The following is a 25699-nucleotide window of genomic DNA, read 5'->3' as shown; positions in this document are numbered from 1 at the left end:
CATTGGAAATTTTATTCTACTCACAAAACATTGTTTATAAATTGCGCTATTGATAAAAGGAAATGTTTTAATACAGGATGGTAAAAACCAACTGCGTTCAACAAAAATGCGAACGAATATTACCTGAATGGGTTTCCAAGTTCTACAATGGATCGACGGATGACCTATGCCATATCACATCTATAATCTAGGTTCAAAGTAAGTTTCACAAAAGCGAAAACTATCAAAATGGTCTACAGTGACCCTCAATTATCTTTAATTACTTATCTAACTAGTCGTAAATTACAGTGGCTGATGTGGCTTCTCAATAACTATATAACAGAAAAATCATTGCGTTTCAGATTTTTACTTCAAGTGGCAAATGTGAACACCATGAGCTTTAATTGACGATCGACACTAGTATTACACAAAAAGGGGGTGTAACAGATGAGACTTCTGCAGTTCTGAGTGAAGCCTTATGTGCTCAAAAATGCAGCATCGCGTGCATTCATTACCTTGTCGGTGTTCGTCAGGGGGCGGCGGGCAGCACAGCTCCGCTCACCTCGTCGTCTCGGAAGCAACTCTGTCCTAACTTCTCCTTACTACAATTTACCGAAGTAGGTTTAAAAAAAAAACTACCTCACTGTGTTTTCATCTGACCAATCAGGGTCTCAATGTTAACCTTAAGCTCCGCCTACAAAAATTCTGTCTATCCAATGAGAAACGTTATACTTTTCGTGGTGGGGCAATGTTTTTAAAGTTTGCAATTTTAAAGTTTGCAACGCAACAGAGATGCGAAAAAGTCTCACGCTAAAACTTGCAGCTGGTGTGGTCCTTTTAGCGTTATCGTAAGATCTATACTGTTCTTCTGGAGGACTCTATCTTTTGACATGGGCTGGGGGGTGGTCCTGACATAACAGAGACGTGGAAAAGTCTGACGCTAAAACATGCGGCTGGGGTGGCCCTTTTTGTGTTATCGTAAGATCTATACTGTTCTTCTGGAGGGCTCTAGCTTTTAACATGGGCTGGGGGGGGGGGGTGGTCCTGACGTAACAGAAACGCGAAAAAGTCTCACGCTAAAACTTGCGGGTGGTGTGGTCCTAGCGGTTAGCTGGCGACGTGGGTGTCTGTCCGTCCCTTATCGTAGGGCCTTCCAGCTTAACACGGTTCTGCTCTTGGCTACTGTTCTCGTTTCTCCCCTCGGAACTGCGTCTGTCTCATGGTGGGAAGGTATGACATGCATTTAGGCATTCTTGTGTTAGTCTGTGGTATTCCATTTGCTCACTCGTTACTCGTATTACTTTCGTTAATTTAAAGTCACGATTTATTCGGAGCTAAGTGACATACTACTGAATTTGCTTATCATGTCAGGGTTTTCATGGAAGGTGTTGGATTTGCCTGACACCTTGCATATCACCACCCTTCGAACTTAATTTTTGTACTGAAGGTAGGCAATGATTGAATCGTTGTCTAAGTCAGTCAAAAATTATTCTGTTATCCAAATTTTGTTGCTTACTGTTCAGCCACGTTATTGTGGTTCTATGCTAGTTTGTATTACTAATTTATATTTTTATATTCTTCCACATTATTCTCAAAAATGACAAGAGAAGAATATTTTTATGCTATTATTAATTTTTAATTATTTTTTTTCTTTATTTAAGTGTGAAGTTTGTTTTTTAAGAAGTTTGTTATCGAATGTGAGGAGTCTTTCACATCGATTTTCTTAAAAATATATTTTTTTTTATAAATGTAGTAATTAAGTAAAATCTATTCCTAACACATTTTCTAAATATCATGTACAAGTAAAATGTTCTTGTTTCTAGACACTCATTTCAATATTGTTACACTAACAAATAAGAATTATTTCCAAGAATTGCTTTGACAAAGAAATATACATACACAAGTATTGAGATATTATCCTAACAAATGGTACAAATGTTACAAAAAGGGGAAAATCATCCAACAAAATTATTTTTTATTCTTTGTTTTTATAAGGAAAAAATAAGTAAAATATAATTATTCTTTTATTTTTATGAGGAGAAAATAAGTGGCATATAGTTTTAGTGTTTATTATGCCTTACTTTTGTTCTTTATATACTGTCCATTTCAGAACTAATGACTTATTTTTATCGATAGTCTATTTTTTACTTAAGTCCATAGTCAATGACTGTTATTTTGCAGTTTATTAGCTGTCTGGTGTGCTTAACTTATTTAGTTTTTCACATGTTTCTTTTGCACAATTCCTGCATCACATAATTTGATTTCACACAGTCACACAATCCTATGAATGAAACTTCCGGGCAGATTAAAACTGTGTGCCCGACCGAGACTCGAACTCGGGACCTTTGACTTTCGCGGGCAAGTGCTCTACCAACTGAGCTACCGAAGCACGACTCACGCCCGGTACTCACAGCTTTACTTTACAGAAGCTCTCCTGCGAACCTTGCAGAACTAGCACTCCTGAAAGAAAGGATATTGCGGAAACATGGCTTAGCCACAGCCTGGGGGATGTTTCCTATGAATGTTTAAGCATGAGGTTGGCGAATGTTTTGCACGAAGGTGATGGACTTGAGCGAGATGGATATGGGCAAGTATTTGATGTACAGCTTCGTTCGTCATTCCTTGTTGGCTTTGCAACTGTGTGTTGCTGTTGTGGAGGTCCCATAATGGAATGGAGCTGTGAGTGCAGAATCTTGTGGTTTACTGGCTTTGTATGCATGAAAGTCATTGTTATATGTCGCTGAAAGCGGTCGTTTTTCGTTGTAATACTTCGCAGATGACTAGTTTACGATAGGAATTTGGGAAGGTATGTCGTCTATTCTTCACCCATCTTCTTTCTTGATCTCAATCTTGCGAAACTTCAACTTCTGTTCTTCCTGCTTTTTCTCTGCTTCTTACTTGATTCTTGGTTCTTCTCTGGGCAGGATATGGAAATATTTATTGATAACTAGTCGCTTTGAAGTTCTCCTCTTAGTAACAGTTTGATAAATTGTTTGGGCGTGTCATTTTTACTTTGTCGGAGTTTTCTTCAGTTTCGTGCATCAGTGTGCTGTTTAATAGCAGTAGTGTGACTATTACACATTTTTTTTCTTTTTTTGCCAGTGGTGGGTTGTCCAAGCCGTCTTCTCGTCGGGTCGCTTTTTGCTCACTCCGCTGAGTCGGGGGTGGTTCCGTGTTCTGCCCAGCAGGGTTCTGCCACCCTGTGGTTCACCACATTTACTGCCCACTTTAATTACAAGCTCCTTCTGTTGGTCTCGCTGTACTTTCCCTTCTCTCGACGCTTCTGACTTGTAGGAATTGTGTCTTACTAATTACGTCATTTTCTTTCTTGGTACTTCTCTCATTGCAACTTGTGGGTCGTTGCATCTCGTCCTTGCTGGAGTTTTTACAATGGTTCTTACAAAAAGTTTTACTTATAATCATCTAACATATGTCTAGTACCTACATTGTTTTACGCCTTCTTAAAAGCTTTACAAATTTCGGCGCCCTTTCCATGTTACAATTCTAAGATATTTTGAGTCTTAACTTCTACAAGAAACCTCAAATACGTTTTTTTATTTTTGTGTAGTGTCGTGGTGTATATCATTTTAGTATTTCATGCTGTTAGACTATCTATGCTTTATCCCTTCACCTTAATCTATGCTACTATTGGTGTTATTTTTGTGTCTCATTTTATTGAAACTACTTTTCTTTTCCCAACTTCCTCTTTCTTCATTCTTCTTTCTTCTGACGATCTTATCTGCAACATAATCTTGAAATATTGTGCTGATTATTTACCAGTAATAAAATAAATCTTCAAACTTGTACTGAAAGTGTTTAATACTATCAGACTTAGGTAAAAATACCTCTGCTTAATCTCGTAAAATACCCTCTAGTTCTCTTTTACTGTGTTCCGAAATACCTTGAACTTCTTGCAATTTTTCGTCGATTTCTTTATGGACTTTAAACATGAGTTGAGGCGATTCCCCCTTTCGTGCATACCATTCTAATTCTTCATTTTCTTTATCTCGCATCATTCTTAATTGTTTGTTTATAACTGGTATTTCTTCTAATTTTAGCTTTTGCTCAAAGAGAAGTGTGACATTCCCGAATGTTACGCTACCTTTCCCCATATCTATTATCGCTCGTCTCTCATTTAAAAAATATGCACCTATAATCAAATCTACAGTTAGTTTAGGTATAATCACGAAGTTGGCTTTTGACCTTGACACAAAAGAGTTAACCTTGTTTGTCTTGTAACTTCCGCAGCATTGTTTCTAATAGGACCTCTTACTTTAATCTTACGTGTTTTCAGAACTGGCAATTTCTAATTGGCATTATACTGCATGAATAAATTTTCTGAGATCGCAGTCAGTTCACTTCCGCTATCACTTACAATATTGACTGGGATATGCTTTACCATGGCCTTCACAATTGGTTGAGTTTGATAGGGTTGGTTCTGTTCTTCTTCTTCTTGCATCAACGAATCCTCCACTGAATCATACATGAGTCTTTTTAGGAATTTCCCTTGTGAATTCAAACTTTCTGTAGGATAAGCTTGGACTGCTACTTTTCTCTGTTTTATTTCCTCTTCTCTATTTCTCTTTACGCATTCTATTTCTCTTTACGCTTTCTTCAACATCCTCTACTTTTTCCTCATCCTCGTCTATCTTCTCCTTCATCGTCGCTACTTCCACATAATTGCATCTAAATGGTCTAATTATCGCTTCATAACTTCCTTCATTATATACGTTGGGTTGTGTGCCCACTCGTAACTTATTTTCAACTTCTGTCGACTGCGCATTATCCTCATTGAATTCGCTTTCCCTGGTTTCCATCTCAAATAGCTCTGCAATACTCATTACTTTGTCCTTTCCTCCTACATTCGTTGTGCATGCCTCTGGTAATTCATCTTCCTCGTCAGTATTCTCCCAATTAATTTCGCCCAACACGATACTGTTATTTTCTTGTCTTCGTTTTCATCTGGTCCCTGCGGATTTGTTTCTTCCTTCTGCTCTTCTCGTGATAAGATTTTTACTTCTCTGTTCAAGGTGCTGCAATTGTCCTGGGTCGGTGCGTCATTCTCTTTGGCATGGGCGCTTAGCTGTCAATTCGAACGTTTATCGGGGTTTGGTGGTCTTACCTCCACCTCTTCTATCTGTATTCTCTTTTCTTGTTCAGCTTGTTGATAATGGTTTCTTTGTTGATAATTTGTCGGTCTATTGGTTCTCCAGTACCCGTTCCGGTTGTCGTTATTCCCTCTGTAATAGTTGTTGTCGTTCCTGGGTGAATGATAGTTATTGCCATATTCTCTTCTAAATCCATAACCGGTTCTTTGTTGAAATCTATTGTCGTTTCTTGGTGCGAAGTTATCACATGGTTCGTAATTATTGTTTCTTCGTACTGTGTCTTGTGGATTCCACTGCTTTTAGCTTTCGTTTTCACGTGCGCTTCGTCTTTTTCTTGCGTCATCTTCCGAAAATATGAACTCTAGTTCCCTTAGAATACCTTTAAATGCATCGACGTCATTGCCTCCGCGACCCACTAATGATTGCTGGTATTTCAATGGTAGCTTCATCGCACATAATTTAATCAACTCTCCGTTACTGTATGGTACATCTAAGCATTGATTTTTCTTTGCCATTAATTCGAAAAATTTCACGGGACTCTTCTCTCCTGAATTTTCAAAATATGGGTTCTGTAATAATTCGTACTTCACTCTGTTCTGTGCTTCGCTGGACCAATAACGTGAGAGAAACTTCTCTCTGAAATCTTCGTACGATCGGCATGTCGCTGCAACATTCTGCATGTTTTCTGCGACTGTTCCTGACATGTGTGCACATATAAACTCTAATTTGTGTGCTAACGTCCAGTGTGCCGGTAATCCTACTCGGAATTGATCAATCAAAGTTCGTGGATGTAATGAGTTTCCTTCTCGAAAGTGTTGAAATTTTCTGACTGTGAGGAAATGATCGTTGTCGTACTTCGTCATAGTTCCATATGAAAATAAGGAAATGTTCGTTGTCGTACTTCGTCATAGTTCCATATGAAATTCGCGATTCTTCGCCACTTTTCTTTCTGATCATTTCTCCCGTCGTTCTTTCCGGTTCTGGTAGATCCATTGGATATTATCCACTGTAACTTTTGCCTACCCTTGCGTAGTATCGTTGGAGTGGTACGCAATAATTTTCTTCCGTCGGTTGTGAACGTGTAGCTGAATGCATTGCCCTGTACTCTTCGCGACCTGACTTTCCATTGTCACGTATTGGTTGGGTATCTTGTCTGGCTAACCTTGCCGCTTCCTTGCACGATCCAAACTGTCTTGAAACATACATTTGTGGTTCCGCATGTATTTGTGATGAAGTTTGTTCATCAATAATTTCGAAACGTGTTTGTTGCTGTGCAGGCTGTCTGATTTCACGTATGTTACTTTCCGCCCGTGACTGGAATCGAAAGTGCATAATATCTTCGTTAATTGCTTGTTTTTCCGGTGCTGTTACAGATACGGATGTGGTTGCAGACTCTGTGCTTGTTCGATCCTGTTCACTACGCTCTTCAATGGTTTGCAACAACTCTGTTCGCAATTTCTGCAATTGTCGTTTCGTTTGCGCTTCTATTTTGACTATACGGTTATCATATCTTTTCAGCGCTGCTATTGTGATACGTTTGTGTAACACACTGTTTTCAACAACTTCACGCGCTGTACCTGCTGCTTGTCTAGTAATTACGTTTATCAGTTTCTCTAGTTTCTTGACTTCTCCGTGGGTGTTGTTACGTAATGTTTTGATCACGTCCTGAGTGTCATTACGCAATGTTTGTACGTCCACTTGTACCTTGTCAATATCTGTTCTCAATTGATTGTAACCTGTTATTAAGTTTCCTATCACTTCTCGTGATTCTTTTGCCTCGTCTTCAATATGACTTAGGTGTAACTGAATTTTTTTGTTTTGTTCTTTAATCGCACGCGTTTGTCTCGTGGTTTCTGCATTTTGTTTCGTCATTTCTGCTTTCTGAATTTTAATTTGGTTCGCAATTTCTTTATTTTGTCTTGTCATGGTTTCCGTCACTAATTGTAATAATTCTGCCAGATTGGTGGGTCCTATTGCGTTTTCTTCCGACATCCTACGCTCTGTGTTTTCGCCCAATTGTTGATTTGCAACCGATTGCATTGAACTGTGCGGTGACACGTTTCTGCTCGAATTCCTTGTACTCTGTGGTGAGGGAGCTCTGATTACTTGTACTATGGGTTCTACGTATTCAAGACGCAAGTTAGAATCCTCATCGACTGTCTCTCTACTTTCCTGCTCCTCATGCTGACTTACGTTTTCTATGTCTGACGTACATTATCCACGTTATGGTGCGTTATATGTCCTATTTCTCGCGATACTGCATCGTCTGTTGTACTGTCCTCCATTCTCTATCCATTTTCATGTTGGATCTCTACCTCAATTCGGTCAAGATCTCGATCTGCCATTGCTAATCTTTCCGAATCCCTTATTTTCTGTTTTAAAACCAATTCACGCGCCCTACTTCGAGTCAACATGCGCTCATACGATCTCACGCGTTTCATAAACTTTTTGTTCACACGACTTGACAAACCATTCACTTACTTGTTGGGTCAGAACCAAATTGTCAACGATGTATCCGCCACCTGTGCGCTTTCATTGGAGAGAAAACTTAATTCTAACAATATTAAAATTCATAACTTAATTATGCAATTGTCTCTGTCAGTCTCACTTTCTATTGAATACTTTTACTATCTATCGCTGCAGCTACTGTTTTCGACTATGTATAACTTTAAAAAACATTTTTTTTTAATTACGAAAATTTTTCAACAGGATATTTTTCTGACCTAGTTAGGCATGTGGTCGACCTTCTAATGGTTCAAATGGCTCTGAGCACTATGGGACTTAACTACGGTGGTCATCAGTCCCCTAGAACTTAGAACTACTTAAACCTAACTAACCTAAGGACATCACAGACATCCATGCCCGAGGCAGGATTCGAACCTGTGACCGTAGCAGTCACGCGGTTCCGGACTGCGCGCCTAGAACCGCTAGACCACCGCGGCCGGCCAGTCGACCTTCAATCATGGTATTTTACCATCCTGGCAGGGTCGCCATTTTCTAACATTCTGCGTGGTGTCTGTTTGTTCTATATCGTGTCTCCCTACCACTTTCGCACAACGACGCTCTGAGCATGTTTTTTAGGGAATTGACTACTTTGAACCTGGGTCCTGTTGCTGGTAGGGAGATGTCAGACCACACATGACATGTAGAATTCAGAATAGTTCAGTGAGACTAGCGATGATATAACCAAATACTTAATGATTTCAGCGTCAGCTCCACTGCACTCCCTGTAAAAGAATCTTAATACTAACTAAATTTAATGGAAGGGGTTCAAGGCTTTCCTATTTTTAGTTAGCTCGTGAAATAATGTCGAAAAAGCAGTTAAGTTTACATTGGAAATTTTATTCTGCTCACAAAACATTGTTTATAAATTGTACTATTGATAAAAGGAAATGTTTTAATACAGGATGGTAAAAACCAACTGCGTTCAACAGAAATGTGAATGAATATTCCCTGAATGGGTTTCCAACTTCTACAGTGGATTGAAGGATGACCTATGCCATATCACATCTATAATCTTGGTTTAAATTAAGTTTCACAAAAGAGAAAACTATCAAAATGGTCTACAGTGACCCTCAATTATCTTTAATTACTTATCTAACTAGTCGTAAATTACAGTGGCTGATGTGTCTTCTCAATGACTATATAACAGAAAAATCATTGCATTTCAGATTTTTACTTCTAGTGGCAAATGTGAACACCATGAGCTTTAATTGACGATCGACACTAGTATTACACAAAAAGGGGGTGTAACAGATGAGACTTCTGCAGTTCTGAGTGGAGCCTTATGCGCTCAAAAATGCAGCATTGCGTGCGTTCATTACCTTGTCAGTGTTCATCAGGGGGCGGCGGGCAGCACAGCTCCGCTCACCTCGTCGTCTCGGAAGCAACTCTGTCCTAACTTCTCCTTACTACAATTTACCGGAGTTGGTTTAAAAAAAATACTATCTGGCTGTGTTTTCATCTGACCAATCTGGGTCTCTATGTTAACCTTAAGCTCCGCCTACAAAAATTCTGTCTATCCAATGAGAAACGTTATACTTTTCGTGGTGGGGCAATGTTTTTAAAGTTTGCAATGTAACAGAGAAGCGGAAAAGTCTCACGCTAAAACTTGCAGCTGGTGTTTAGCGTTATCGTAAGATCTATACTGTTCTTCTGGAGGACTCTATCTTTTAACATGGGCTGGTGGGTGGTCCTGACATAACAGAGACGCGAAAAAGTCTCACGCTAAAACATGCGGCTGGGGTGGCCCTTTTTGTGTTATCGTAAGATCTATACTGTTCTTCTGGAGGGCTCTAGCTTTTAACATGGGCTGGGGGGGGGGGGGGGGGGGTCCTGACGTAACAGAAACGCGAAAAAGTCTCACGCTAAAACTTGCGGGTGGTGTGGTCCTAGCGGTTAGCTGGCGACGTGGGTGTCTGTCCGTCCCTTATCGTAGGGCCTTCCAGCTTAACACAGTTCTGCTCTCGGCTTCTGTTCTCGTTTCTCCCCTTGGAACTGCGTCTGTCTCACGGTGGGAAGGTATGACATGCATTTAGGCATTCTTGTGTTAGTCTGTGGTATTCCATTTGCTCACTCGTTACTCGTATTACTTTGGTTAATTTAATGTCACGATTTATTCGGAGCTAAGTGACATACTACTGGATTTGCTTATCATGTCAGGGTTTTCATGGAAGGTGTTGGATTTGCCTGACGCCTTACACCCTTATTCGTCTAGATACGACTCTGAGAAGTGTCACGTACGTAAGCATCCTGTCTGATCACCTCCATCCATTCAAGTCCATTGCGCATTCCGAAGACTTGGGCAATTCGAGCAGGACAATGTGACACTCCACAGATGGATAATTGCTATAGAGTGGCTCCAGGAACACTTATCTGAGCTTAAACACTTCCGCTGGCCACCAAACTCCCAAGAAATAAACATTATTGAGCATATCTGGGATGCTTTGCAACGTGCTGTTCCGAAGAGAATGCCAGCCCCTCGCAAGCTTACGGATTTATGGACAGCCCTGCGGGATTCGTGGTGCCAATTCCCTCCAGCACTACTTCAGACATTAGTCGAGTCCACGCCAAGTCGTGCTGCGGCACTTCTGATTGCTTGCGGGGGCTCTGCACGATATTAGGCAGGTGTACCAGTTACTTTGTCTCTTCAATGTATTATCAATCACTTACATTTTCGACACAAACTGTTTACGATTGCTCCATCTTTGTCAATCACACTAGACATTTCAAATGACATTGAAATGAAAGCAGTGCTTTGCTTACTATTCACTCGTGATTCTCCCGCCTTTGTTGCATACACGAGATAATTTTTACAATCGTTATTTTCTGTAGTTTCTGCGCACACACTGTAGAACTCGACCCCACGCCAGTAACCGTTACCTCTTTGACCTGCCTTCTCCGTTTTCTCTGCGACCGTCGCCGCCTCCCGAATGCACCGTGCGCATCCCTTTAGCGTGGCACCTCCACCTGTCTTTCATACGCTGATCAAGCGAATATAACGGAAGGGTTCACAGCAGCAAAACATGCGTTCCTCACGTGTTAGTCTGACGAGTACAATAATTTTCTTAGTAATACCTTTTTTCACAGTATTTTCGTAACCTAAGAATTAAATGAAAGCGGTGATTAGTCCAGGGATTCCAGGGATAAATTTAGATATTAGTAAACTAAACTAAACCAAACTAAACTGAACTACACTAAGCTCCGTCCGAACAGGTCTCGGAAGAGCCAACGGCAGTGACGACCGCCGTTTTATCCTCAGCTTATAGGCGTCAGTGGATACGGGTATGGAGGGGCGTGAGGTCAGCACACTGCTCTCCCGGCCGTTACTTTTCGTGGCCAGATCCGCTACTTCTCAGTCAAGCAACTCTTCAATTTGCCTCGCAAGGTCTGAGTACACCCCGCTTGCCAACAGCGCTCGGTATCCCGGACGGTGATCCATCCAAGTGCAAGCCATGCCCGACAGCGCTTGACTTTGGTGATCGGACGGGAACCGGTGTTACCACTGTGGCAAAGCCTTTGGCTCATGCGTCAGTATGTTTGTGTAAACTGCAATTAATGTTACTTTGATTTGTTGGACACTCACATTTAACAGTTATTTCCGTTCTCTCTTTATTTCTGATATTATTCTTCATCACTGCAATTACTATTCTATTTACTGTCACACAAAGTCAGTCATTTGGCAGACAATAATTCGTAAGTAAGTGTATCAGAATATTGAACAGGTAGCAACTAACATGGGGCGGGGTGTCCCTTCTATCGACCCCCGAAACCACTGAGTCTCGTTCATAAAAATAGAAATATGAGGGAAATACAAAACGCTGCTGGGTAAGTTTTAGCAAGGTACCATTTTGCAATTTATAGTTGGACAAATGATTATTATACAACGGCTATTCGTTTATTAAGGACTGAACAGTCACAAAATGGAAACCACAGTGAAAATCAAAACTGTTTTATTTGCAACAGTTAGCTACACCTTCCAGTTATTTCTCTACATATTCGCCGTTCCGACTTAGACATGGAAATGGAAATGATCGTATGGCATTTTTGGCCAGGAGGCCCCCATTCCGGGGAGTTTGGCCGCGGTATTACAAGTCCTTTTTAGTTGACGCCACTTCGGCGACTTGCTAGTCAAGGACACACAACACCCAGTCCCCTGCCGGGAATAGAACCGGCCCCCTGTGTGGGAGGCGGTAACGCTACCGCTACGCTACGGAGGCGGACGACTTAGACATGTGTCGTAGCGTTAAACCGACTTTGCAGTATCCTTATCATCGAAGCTAGTCGCCTGTGCTTTACTTCAGTTGTCTACACTTCTCTGTAGCTGGTCGCTTTGAATCGATGTAGATGATGTAGAACTGGTAACAGGTGGTCTGACATACCTTGGCAGCGAGGTGATGTGCATGTGTCAGTCAGTTGTATGAAATCAGCGCTAAAAGGGAGGTCGACATGGAGGCGTTGTAGATTTATAAGAAACAGCTTGGACTTACCCTGACCAGATTATAAATGAAGCTGGACGCTTTGTAATCGTAACATTGCAGACCGTTCAGTGTGTTGTACCTGGTGCAGCCATGTAACATTACACAAGAATAGTGGTCGTAAAAACAACCTAATCGATACAGACCACAGCTTAGTGTCACACACTGTTAATGAGAATCGGTTTCACACCCGACATAAATTGCTCCCGTAAGTGAATGCAATCAGTTTCCGGTCGAAAATTGCTGAAGGAACTGCATGTAATGGACATCTAGAATTGGTTACATCGCTATAAGCCGTTTCTCACAGCGGAACATAAAGCTAGTCGCCTTCAGTGGGCCAAATAGCGTAGTCACTGAGTCACTGGTCAGTAGGGCATGTATTGAGGTCCGACGAATCTATATTTTGCCTCTTACCCAAATGACGGAAGTCGTCGGGTGTATCGACGGAACAACTAAGTATTTAACCGAAGCTTGTAGAGGGTATAGTTCAGACTGGAGATGGTTCTATGTTATTTTGAGGTGTATGTCTTGGGCCTATTCATTCAGGTTACTGTGAATATGACCCATGACGTTTATTTAAGCATTATCAGTGGGCAAATGTTATCCTTCGTTCTATAGTTTCACGAATGGTAAGCTGTCGTCACTCCCGTGTTCCTAGATGACGTCAGTCATGACTACATAGCTGCACGCATACGTTCCTGGTTTGGTGAGCAAAAGGCACCCTATCGCTCTGAGCTGGCCAGTTGAATCAAACTACCTTTCCCATATAAAATTTGTGAGGCTATTTGGAACAGTAGGTGAAACGTAGCAATAAATATCCTAGTAATTTTTTAGCTTTACGGCATCGAATTAGTGAGTGACTTTAGCCAGATATGGCATAGTTGAAATAACTTGTGGAATTTCGTCCTCGTCGAACTGAGGCCATTATTAAGGCTAGAAGCCGTGTTAGACGCGTGATGTTTTCTGGGAATGAGTAATTTTTGGTCTACTATGCTTATTGCTTCACAGTTTAATGATTTTGATTTATTATATCTTTATAATTTTGTTTCTGATTTTCCCTTCTCTTCTTCTTCTTCTTCTTCTTCTTATTCTTCTTCTTCTTCGCGGATGGATTACTTAGGACCACGAGTAATCAACGTTTGTTGGCCTTCATTTTCGCCCAGTATTCCTTCATACGCAACGAATGGGCTAGTTTTCGTTGCGCAGACCACGTATGTCGGTTAGTTTTTCTCTCTTCTTCCTCAAAACCCCATGTGTTTGTGATTTTTCTGATTTCATTTCTGTCATGTAGATTTGGAGACCCTTATTCGCTCAGGTATTTTTTCGTCTGTTTGTAAGAGTTTTGTTCTTTAAAAATGTGTGGATTTTGCGCGTAAACCTATTTGAGTCCATTCCTTCTAAATGCCCCATGATTTGGATTCTTCTCATGCGCATTGTGTCTGTTATTTTGGAGATATTTTTATATATTTCTGCATTGGGTTTTGGGTAATGCACACCGTCTTTAATTCTTGGTCCTAGGATTTTCCTCATTATTTTATGTCCTTTCACTTCTAATTCCCGTTTTAGTATTCTGTGTTGAAGATTTTGTGTCTCAGATGGGTAGAAAACTCCGGATTTAAATACTGTTGTGTAGTGTCGTATTTTGCAGTGCCACGAGAGACTCTTTTTGCTGTAACCTTTTTTGTTAAGTGTAATGCCTCTCCATTTTCTGGACTCTTGATCTGACAGATTTTTTTTCCATTACAAATTTCTGCAATCCAATTACGTAAATATTTAAATTATTTTACTCGAGACATGTAGTTATTACCAATTTTCAGATCAGAAGGTGCATCTTTGATGTCCGTCATAAATTTTTTTTGCCAAATGAAATTTCTAATCCTATTTTTGCTGCCTGCTCTTGTAATAATTCTAGCTGTTTCTGTGCATCGGTAATGTCTTGGGCGATCAGTACCATGTCGTCAGCAAATGCTAAACAGTCTATGCCCTTACGTTTGGTCCCAGTCTGTGTGCTGGTGCCGCTCCTTTTCTCCATTTTCGAATTTTTTGAAGAGCACAATTGAAGAGCCATGGGGACAGTCCATCCCATCGTCGTACTCCTGTGTATATTTCAAAATCTGTGCCCAATTTTCCCATAAATTTTACTCTGGATCTGGGCTCCTTCAGTGTTTCTTTTATGATGTTTGTTGTCTTTTTATGTAGTCCAAATTCTGCTAACACTTCAAAAAGGGATTCTTGGTCTATACTGTCATATGCTTTATTATTATTATTATTATTATTGCTTGAGTTTTCATTCTCTATTATTCTTGCTATCGTTGTTATTATTACTACACATACCAGATGATGAATCATAAATGTGACAGTGTACTGCAAGTATCATGCTAGATAAACCAACAGGTCTGTATTAATAAATGCATAATCCACTGCAGAATTGCAACTACAGGTTGCCTACCTAACCGCTTCCAGAAGCGAAAAAAATTGATTTTCAATATTTCATACAATAATGACCGAACTTAAAATTTCAAAATTTTGTATAATCTATTCCTCAATAGATATAATATCATGTTGAAGTTTTGACACAGCGAGTCAGTTATTGCTGTTAAAAACTGTCTCTGTCTTAAGGCACCATAACTCACGATGCGCAAATTGCCCAGACCATATCCGGGCTGTATTTGAGAACGGGTCACTTAGTGACTTCCAAGAAGGTTTACAATAATTTCAAACCTGTACTAAACTTTTTCTCAATGACACCTCCCTCTCCCCTTCACAAAATAATGAAAAGAAAAGTTTATCCTTTACTGAATTTCTGCTGTTCGAGCAGTGAAACTGGAGCGTAAAGTTTTAATGTATTACTTCTTTACTACTAAATCTATTCGCAACACATTTTGCAGACAGTATCCACATATATCACTGAATATACCAGGAAAATTATATCATTGTACGATACTTAGTTCGGGGGATATGCTGATTCATGCATAGTTGGAATTTTTAAAAAATCGCAGGTTGGAGTTAACTGATTCATTTGTGAGACCTATTGTAGAGACAAAGGAACAGGCCGTGTAATGCCTGAGCCTCAATAAATGGTAAGAAAACGTTAGTGTTGCTTCTTAACATAACATGTTTATCCTGAGTGCACTTCTATTGACGAAAAAGAAAAAAAAAACTGTTTCAGAGTAGCATGTCCGTGGCTTGGTGGCGCTTTAGCCGGGTCTCTCCACTCATGTGCACACAATTTTCATTTGTTTTAAAATACATGTTCCAATTTAGATGCCGATCACTCCGGAGAACTTTTCATACGCACCTTGTGTCCCACGGCATGCAGGAAAGCCCATAGCAAGAATATGAAGGCTGCAGTGATGGAGAAGCATTTGAGGCAAATAGGGGAAATACGAGAAGGCGCGAGCGGACCTACAGGTAGGCGGCGCGGAGCATGCAGTATTAACAGAGTGCGGTGAGTAACGAGGTTTAATCTGGGCGCGCCGGCCGTCGGCAGGCGCGGCACGTAGCCAGCGGCGCTCATATGGCGGCCGCACCTGCCGCGCCGCCGCCACGATCACCACCACCACCACCACCACCACCAGCAGGTAGCAGCGAACAAAGAGCGCCCACCTGCGGACGTGACTGCCGACCCGCAGCCTCAACTCGACTCGCTTCTTATTGCCAACTCCACACCTCATTCCCACCGAACGTCGGAAACACACTCTACCGTACGTGAACATTGTAGGGGAGGCGAATAAAGTTTAAATAATCCATAGGGGTATAAAGAAATGATTGAATGTTGTAAGAGTACGGATAATCTTATTCTCTGCCGGGCCCAAGATGACGGGCACCTCAGCGCGGAGATTCCACTGCTAGTTGGTGAGAGCTTTTGGCTCCTGCAGGGAGGCACATAGATAGTTTTCGAGATTAGCTCATGGAGAAGCATTGGTCGGAGTGTAGATCCATGTTCGGGCGCGTAGGGGCACGATGTACGAGTGTCGCCCCAAAAGACGTATAAAACCTGTTTTTCAACATCCAATTTATTTTCTATAGGCCTACATGTGATATTTCCGCAATATGTCGATACATTATTGAGAGAAAGTTTGATTTTTAGAGTTCCGTACCTCAACTGATATAAATGTAACCCTTATAAGATTAATTTGTTGTCGTCTGCCTGTCTGTTCGTCTATTAACACCCATTTCTCGCAAGAACGAGTAGACGTATCAAGTTGAAATTTATGTCAGATACTAAGATCTACGGTCCCTTGGCGGTGTGATAAAGTAAAGCTTCTAAGTCACTGTTATCAAAAGTTACTGCCTTTTATGTCACTTATGTCGGATACTCCCGTTGACCTAGAACCGTGAAATTTGACAAGAAGTAAGATACTTCATGGTACAAGTGAAGGGAAAATTCGAAAATTTTTAATTTGCAGTTACATCAAAGACACAAAAAAAAAATTCCATTTGCTGCCGGTCTCTGTGTCTGTCTACCCATACGTTCAGGTTCCTTTCTCTGAGAAACGGGTAGTGACATCAAGCTGAAATTTGTGTCGGGTACTAAGGTCTACGGCCCCATGGCGCTGTAAGTCATTACAATAAAAAGCTACGACCATATATTTTACATATTTTGATAATCGCAAACTCACGCATCAAAGCGTATACGTGACTGCCTATATGCATGTGTGACCCTGTAGTCCGGCAGTAAAGAGCGTGCCGGGAAAGCGTCCATCGCTGCATCGACTCTCGGCCGGACGACGGATTTTTTAGTCTTCGTTTTAACCTAGCCTTCACCTCTCAACGATGTTAAGAGTTTAACATTTTATAGAACATAATTCTTATTTTAGGAAATAGCGATCTATAATTATTATAAATAAACTGGAAGCAGTGTTGATCGCATAAATTTTTAATGTGGTGACCGGTTTCGATCTTATTACAAGTTCATCCTTCAGACCATAGATGACTGCAGTACAGCACCAGCCACAAGCAAGAGGGTTGCCATGCGCCACCGCCTCCGGCAGACATCTATGGTCTGAAGATGATCTTGTAATAAGTTCGAAACCGGTCACCACATTAAAAATTTATGCGGTCAAGACTGCTTCCAATTTATTTATGATGTTAAGGGTCGCTGCAAATAAGACGTAGTTCGGATTGTGCATTAAACTGTAGGTGCACTCTCCCCGGTTGGTTATCAAGGGTAGGTTAGAGAAACGGAACTGATTCAAATGGCTTCCTAAGGACAGCCTTGCACCAGGCCATTGAGTGACGTCAGATTGTTGTTATTATTTATACACATTATTAATTTTACCTGTAGCCCCCAGAGCGCGAGTGCTACTCTCACTTGACCGTTTTTTTCACACAATCTCCGTCCCTTTCAGCTACCTTACGTCACAGTGAAACTTGTACCACCACGGTAGAAATCATGCCCAGCACGTTTGCTCGACTTTCAACTTCAACTATCACAGTAATATTAACGCGAACACCCACCTCTTCTACCTCCTATTCGGGTTAACAGCTCGTTCACTGTTAAGCGTTAGTCGGGGAATAACAGATTGTAAATACGCTGCACGTTGCGAGACGTCCGTGCAGTGCTCGGTCTGCCGCTGCGCTGGAGGCCTCGAGCCCTGGCGTGTCGACTTTCACCAGATAATCTGCTTGCCCAACAACTAACTGTACTGCGCCAATAGTGCCATTCCCTTACACGTTCTTCAGTTTCTCGTTCTCACAACACATGTACTTTGTAACGGCACGTTGCTTCAGATGAATATCAAGTACAGCAGCCATCCTGTCAGAGTGATACGATCGCATGACTTGCAGACACAGTCTGAATTTAATTTGAATACAAACGTGATGAATGTTTCTATGTCCTCTGTGAATAGTAGAGATGCGGAACAAAAGTTCAATTTTTGAAAAAATGTTATGCATTTCTTTTGGAGTATCTCTCGTCCTTATGTTAACACTAATACTGCGAAATATTAATCAGTACGTTATCGTCAATTGCGACCGAACCGTATCTTAATGAACAATGAGTACCAACTCCAGAAAAAATGTGAATAGTGCGGGTGTTAATGTAGGAGAAATTGGCTTTAGATAGGCGTAGGATTCATTTACATGAACTCCAGCTGTAATAAATCCAATGTTAATAACACATAATTACAAAATTTCTTTTCATAATGGTAAATTTATTGAGTTACATATATTAAAGAGTAGTAGTAGCTGATTCAGAAGACACGTACTACATAGGCACATGGTTATGGAAGTTATCGCAATGATATATTATACTCTGGAGCAAGTTATCCCGAAATGCAATCCACGAGTAGCCTGATGCCGAACCAATAAGATAGCAAACAAATTTCAAACAAATTAACCTATATAAAAGGCCACGTTCCGACTGGCTGACTGACTCACTCACTGAGTCATCGTCCCCCTGCCCAAACCGCTAAGGACAGAAACTTGAAATTTGGAGATAGTGTTGAGCTTATACTGTAGGCGTCGTTTAAGAACGGATTTTGAAGTTCACTCCTAAAGGAGTGAAGCAGGGGATGAAAGACATCCCGAAATTATGGCGCTAAAAAGGCAATTTTAAAGCCAAACCTACGAAAATTGGTATTTGATTTCTGGATCAGAAAGAAATAAACATGTTCAGGTTTTTTGGAAATTTAACCCCTATGGGGGTGAAATAGTGGGTGAAAGTTCTTTTGAAAATAAATCATTGTTAAAGAACTACTAAAGTAGTTTGAAAGCTATATCTGTGAAAACCGGTATTTGTCTTCTCGGGTTACAAATAATAAAAATGTGTTTCCTTGTTTTTGGAAATTCAACCACAAAAAAGAGTTAAATAGAAGATGAAATATTTTAATTATGTGTTTCATTATGAACGCATTTTCCAAGTTAAATCTATGAAAAATTGCATTTGGATTCTCGGTTAGAAATTAAAAAAATGTGTGTCACTGTATTGAGGATTGAAATACGAGATGGAAGTGTTCGAGGAAATATTTCATTATGCAAGCATTTATGAAGCTAAATTTATGAAAATTTGTATTTGGCTTCTTTGTTAGAAATAGAGTACGCATGTCACTGTTATTCGAGACTCAACCCCTAAGGGGGTGGAATAGGGCCGACTGATTCACGGCCAGATAAAAACGCTAAGGACAGAAACTTGAAATTTGGAGAGGGTGGGGATCTTATATTTTACGTATCATTTAAGAAAAGCTTACCAAAAATTCCATTTCTAAGGCGGTGAAATAGGGGATGAAAGGCTTTTCGAAATTATGTCACTATTAAGGCTACTTTGAAGATAGAATAACGAAAGTTTGTGTTCGGTTTCTCGTTCAGAAATTAAAAAAATACGTGTTTCAACATTTTTGGAAATTCAACCATTAAGGGGGTGAAATAGTGGGTGAAAGTTTTTTTGAAAATAAATCATTAGTAAAGAATTACTGAAAAATTTTTAAATTGCATCCACGACATTGGTATTTGATTTCTCGGTTAGAAATAAAAAATTCGTGTTTCATTATTTTTGCGAATTCAGACCCCTAAGGGAGTGAAATAGAGGATGAAAAGTTCTATGAGATTATTTCATTACGAAAACATTTTCAAAACTAAATCTGAGGAAATTTTTATTTGACTTCTCTGTTAGAAATTGAAAAACTGCACGTTGCACTGTTTTTGGAAATTCCACCCTTTGTGGACGAAAATTTTTAAGATATTTCGTTTTATTAACAAATTTTAACGCTAGATTTATGAAAATTGGTATTTCACTTCTCGGTTAGATATAAAGAAATGTCTTATGGGATGAAAGTTTCTATGGAACTATCACCACAAGAACGCAAAAGTCATGTTTGCCAAAAGCTTTGGACTCCAGCTACTAGCCGGCCGAAGTGGCCGTGCGGTTAAAGGCGCTGCAGTCTGGAACCGCAAGACCGCTACGGTCGCAGGTTCGAATCCTGCCTCGGGCATGGATGTTTGTGATGTCCTTAGGTTAGTTAGGTTTAACTAGTTCTAAGTTCTAGGGGACTAATGACCTCAGCAGTTGAGTCCCATAGTGCTCAGAGCCATTTGAACCATTTGAACTCCAGCTACTATAATCTGTTTTTCGCCAGAAGTAAATTCGGAAAGACCATGCTGTAATGTTCTTTATTAGCGTGAAATTTTAGAAGGTGTTGCAATATGTGAACAACATAAAAATTTGAGTCAAGAAACAGAAAAAAGTCTGTGCAGACCATGCAGACTACGCGAGCGAAGCAGCAGACGCTAGTAGTTAATAAAAATCGTCTCAGCGACCTGCCAAGTTAAAATATGTAGAGCAACAAAATAGTGTAAAATTCGGCTTCCAGCTTCGTCAGGTCGTTATGTATCCACGAGCTCTCGACTGAGTGCTCCTCTGCCATTGCTATGTGATAACTGATTGCCATGTGATTGTTTTTCACTTTTGATTCCCTAGGTAAAGGGGGCTATTCGAGTAATGGCCCGTTTTAGGCTGAGGCACTTTTCAGCCAAACACCGTGAGATGGTAATGGTACGGAAGGAGTATAACTAGGAATATTTGGGAAGAAAATCTGGAATTTGCCTTACAGCCATGGGAAATCTCCCGAAATCCTTGATCTGAACCGGGGCATGGGAACTATTTTTCATTTCTATTTAATTCTGGTACTATAGGTCGCAGATCAAGAATATGGAAGCCTAGTGTATGTGCAAATTTGTATCTATTTGCTACATCGGAGATCGACGAAAAAGGGAGCACCTGGGGCATGTGTGCAGTCTACCTGGCCCCCGCACGCTTCAGTACCGCGGGCTCCCCATGTCTCTGACATGACCGGACACCACGCGTCGTTACCAGCGCTGGCAGATTCCGCCACTTCCGAAGGACCCATTCGCGTCCATGCAACAGGTGACAAGAAAATAGTATCGCGAGTATTCCGCTGTTGGCAGCTACAAACGTCGCTGCATGGACTACACGAGACAGTTATGCCTTGCCCTACGTTCACCGAGATATTCAGCTACATTCAACCTTAGTACAGTTATATGTTAAGCTCCTCTACATTTACGATTCCAGATGTGGCAACGACCCACTTGAATGCCCACCCGCTCTGAAAGTGTCAAATAAGGAGTACATTTTCTTCTACCACCTATCTTACAGACAGAGACCGCTGGCAGCGGTAAGACTTAAGTACTACCACACGCTCACGAAATAAAAATTAAAAAGTCTCCGGATGGGTGCTGCTCAACTCATCGTCGCAGGACGCTCTCGGTGCCCATTGTAGGGAGAAACACCGCTGCTCTCAGCTTTCATCGTTGTTTCCTACTCGGACTTAGAATGCGTGAAAGATAGAATTTTCTGTCCCTTTGTTGGTCCTAATCAGGACAACATTCTGGGAATCTGGATTATTTCCATGCCAGTGTATTTTCCTACGAAGCTGCTACTGATGTTACTACGTACTAGGAACAGTCGACTTTTAGATAACAGCTCTTTGAGGCCTCTATATTAATACCAAGTGAGTGGCTTTTTGTTTTTACCATCGAAGCAGACGTATTTTATTGTCATTAAACTTGTTGAAACTTGATCACTGTGTTCCCTATGTTCCATTGAGGAACTCTTCACTATGTATGAGTGGGTAAAGCTGATACATGTCTACACGTCTAAATTCTGGTCATTGTCTGGTCGCAGGTTCTGCGTGGGCGACCGCTTCTACCTGTGCGAGAACAAGATCCTGTGCGAGTACGACTACGAGGAGCGACTCGTCTTCGCCAACATGGCGTACAACCCGTCCAGCCTGGCGCACATCAAGCGGCACCTGCCTCCACCGGTCAGTACCGCCGTCAACCTCAGAGGCCATATATTACTTGTCCTTATTACCGAACAACGAGTAGACCCTCTCTGTTTCTGTTCAGACACTGCAGTTCCTTTCATAGACTGCCCTGATGGCATTTCCCAACGTGTTTGCATATGTATGCTTGCGAATGCTACAGTCTTCTGAATGACCTTTTCACTTGTTCTTTTAACCGAGTAAGTCGGATCACTGATTCGGTGCTCGGAAGGAATGAAATTCAAATCTCCATCGGGCCATCCTGATTTGAGCATTCCTTAGTTTTCCTGAATTCAATTCTGGGTAATGTGAGTGGCACGGCTTATGTGTGTCCACAGATCTTTACAGTCTGAGTCAATTTTCAGTTTGAATAAGGAGGAAAAACTAGACGAGTTTGCACGCGATACAAGCATTGTTGTGAGGCTGAGCGAAGTAGAACCAACCAAGAAAATTGTAACAATATTTTTGCGAGGATACCAACTGGTTTCGCATAAATGGGCTAGCTTTCAACTTTGACAAAAAAAGGAAAAACAGAACTCATCCAATTTTGTGCTGTCACAGTTGCCCCACCTCCTGTTAACCTAGTATACCAACAAGAAATAATAAACAGGACAAAAATTTCTAAGATTTTATGCTTCAGTATTGATGAATAGAATGGAAAAGCCACATAGTAGACCTGCTAACATGTTTAGGTTTGGTTAATTTTATGATGAAAGAAACTGCAAACTTTGGGGAAATAGAAGTAAGTAAGTTAACATATTTTGCGTATTTTCTCTAGCTGATATCGTATGTGATAATATTCTGGGTTAATTCCTCACTTGAGCGAAAAGCATTCGTTGCACAAAAGTAAATCAGTAGACTTATGCATAGGATTCAAGGAGATACATCATGAAGTCACCTTTTTAAGAAGCTAGGATGTTAATCACAGCCTCACAGTAGATTTATTCACTTATGAAATTTGTAAATAATCCATCTGAATTTGAGAGTGACAGAGATATTCACAAGTACAACACTAGAATGAAAAATGATATGTGTTATGACTAACTTTGGCACAGAAAAGATAAATATGCAGCTGTAAAATTCTTTGACAACCTACTCATGGAAACAAAATGTCTGACACATAGCATAAGTATTTTCAAATGCAGATTAAAGGTGTTTCTTCTTAAGAACTCTTCTGTACCATAACAAAGTCCTGGATAGAAATAATTTGACATCTACAGAGAAAAAACTGTAAATGGTCAGCATTTAGCCATATCAATATTTTTTCATCTTGTGTGTGTGTGTGTGTGTGTGCGTGTGTGTGAGTGTGCCCCTATATTTGTTCTGTGACACGTTCCACGCCATAATGTTTAACTTGGATATTATACATCGAACATGTAACTAACTTGGTTAGTGTCACGACGTAAAGTGGTAAATATTCCACACAGCATTCAAAGCGTCCTTTAACAGGATATCTAAGATCCAGAAGAGTTTTGTAGAAACCACAGCTGGCTTTTCCCCACGTCTCCTTTCACTGAGCTTGTATTCTGTCGTTAATGACCAGGATGCTGAAGAAGCTCTGTACTCTAAAATTCCCTAATTTTGAGTTGTTTTCTATGATGATACGATTGTGTAGGCTCTTTAGGTGTTTTATAATGTGGGAATTCAGCATAGAGTCATTCCCAAAATTTGACCCTTTTTCGGAATCCAGCATAGTGTCATTCCTTAAATTTGACCCTTTTTCACCTTTTACTTGCTCACGTGTAAAAGTTATCCCTTGGCTTAAATATCTCTTTCATATAAAAGTTTTTAAGTGTCTTTCGTTGATACCATGGATGAAATTTACGACGTCTCTACTTGCACGAGATACCCAAATACGAAGTTGACAGCTTTATGTTTGAGGATCGTTGTTCTGTAAGACCACCGGCTAACAAAGAGTCGATGACAATTGTCTGTAAATAATTGCACATATCTCAGAGTTCTTTCATTCTCATGTTACATACACCTATAGGGTAACAGTCGTCAATATTGAAAATTTCTATACTGTCTAGAACCATACCGTACGTGGCTTTTATATAGTCTTTAAGAAGTCACAGTTTTTCCACTCTAAGTGTGAAGTCTATAAATTTTTCATGATCATTTTCTTCTCTCGCCTCGCGTAAAGATTAACAACTGCTACCACTCCTTGTGTCCCTCCCATTTAACTATCTATAATTGACTGCTACACTAACCATTGTGTCGTTCTGACGATCGTATTGCCACTATTATTACTGGTCCTGATTTGCAGTCTATATTTGATATTTAAGTTCATGTCTTTAATGCTTTCATGCTAGATACATTTCCTTAAATGGTACAATGCTCTCACAGGTCATCAACGACCAAATGTGTCTGTTTCACATAATGACTTAGTGATAGAAGCTCAGACATGCTCAAATATCCGTCTGGCAATCCTGCTTTAGTTCTTCTGTGTTTTCCCTAATTCCCTATTATTAATACCTCATGTACCTCTTTCCTACAATCCTGGCAAAAAAATTACTGCCCCATTCTCAAGGACCTCGATGTAGAAGGGAAGTTCAGTCTTAACGGCAACAACTAGCATTTAAAGGTATTGTATTAGGGTATAGAATTGGTAATGCAATATTTAAAAAGAGCTTATAATCTAATAACCTTGTGGGATTGGAACGCGTGGTAAGGAAAGGAATAGAAGAAAGAGTTACGGAAAAATATGGGCTTGGTAGCAGAAATGAGAAAGCAGATGGGCACTGAGATCACAATTTAGTAAAGATAAATACTAGACTGAATTTTAAAAGAAACTTTGGGAAGAATCAGTGTGGAAAGAATTGGAATACTGAAGTACTGAGAAATGAGTAGATGGGTTTTAAGTTCTCTGAGGTTAGACTAACTGGAATAATGAATAACACAGTAGGCAGTTTATTTGAACGGAAATCGGGTTCTCTAAATAGGACAATCATAAAAGTTGAACAGACAAACACAGATACAATGAAGGTAGCTGCGAAGCAGTTTTGATCAACAGAAGAAAAACTACAACTAGCCAAATAAAGAAGGAAATATAGAAATGTTCAGAAAAAGACGAAAATACAACACTATAAGTCACCGAAGAAATAAATTAATATGAAGTGCAGTGAAGCCAAGGCGAAAAGGCAGCCGAAAAACTTGAACAAATCGAAATAGAAGTTGTCGATGGAAGGTATGATTCAGCATATTGGAAAGTTACAACAACCTTCAGTGAAATGAAAAATAAAGGCGACGACATTAAGAGTGCAATGAGAATCTGTGTTCTACCCAGAGGAGGGAGCAAATAGGCGGGAAGAGTAGATTTAATTGCGAGCGGGAACACTTACCTGATCATAGAAAAAGAAACCGAAGTCGATATGGAGGACATAAGAAATCCAGGATTGTAGTTAAACCGAGTTTGAGAGACTTGGGCTCAGATAAGGCAGAAAGGGCCGATAAAATTCCTTCGGAATTTCTGAAATCGTTGGCGAAATCATATTGGATGCACACCGTCGGACATTTGGAAAAACGTATTTCGTAAAAATGCGATGACAGCAAAGGTAGATAAGTGTGAGAACTATGGTACAATCCACTTAACAGCAAGAATAATATACAGAAGAATGGGAAAGAAAACTGAGGATCTGTTAGATAAATATCAGTTTGGCTTTAGGAAATGTAAAAGTACCAGAGAGTCTGTACTGACGTTGCGGTTGATAATGGAAGGAAGTTTAAGAAAAATCGAGACATATTCCTAAGTGCTGTCGACCTGGAAAATTTAGGGATAAGCTATATGGAAGTCCGGGTAATATACAATATGTAGAAGAACTAAGAAGGCATAATAAGAATGAAAGACCAAGAAAGA

The 25699-nt window shown here is 40.3% G+C and overlaps 1 protein-coding gene and 1 pseudogene across 1 annotated transcript in view; one reads left to right on the top strand and one right to left on the bottom strand.

The window, feature by feature from the left end:
- The window catches only part of LOC124606148 (LIM domain only protein 3-like), a 1120741-nt gene that overhangs the window by 1024089 nt on the left and 70953 nt on the right, over nucleotides 1–25699 (top strand). Inside the window, exon 6 of the mRNA XM_047138113.1 lies at nucleotides 21705–21843. Within this exon, the coding sequence (XP_046994069.1) occupies nucleotides 21705–21843 (139 nt within the window). The remainder of the gene's footprint in view (nucleotides 1–21704; nucleotides 21844–25699) is intronic.
- Nucleotides 10993–11110, bottom strand: LOC124607767 (annotated as a pseudogene).

This window comes from Schistocerca americana, chromosome 3 (genome assembly GCF_021461395.2).
Source record: "Schistocerca americana isolate TAMUIC-IGC-003095 chromosome 3, iqSchAmer2.1, whole genome shotgun sequence".
NCBI classification, from domain to species: Eukaryota; Metazoa; Arthropoda; class Insecta; order Orthoptera; family Acrididae; genus Schistocerca; species Schistocerca americana.
This window is presented reverse-complemented; position numbering and strand designations above follow the sequence as displayed.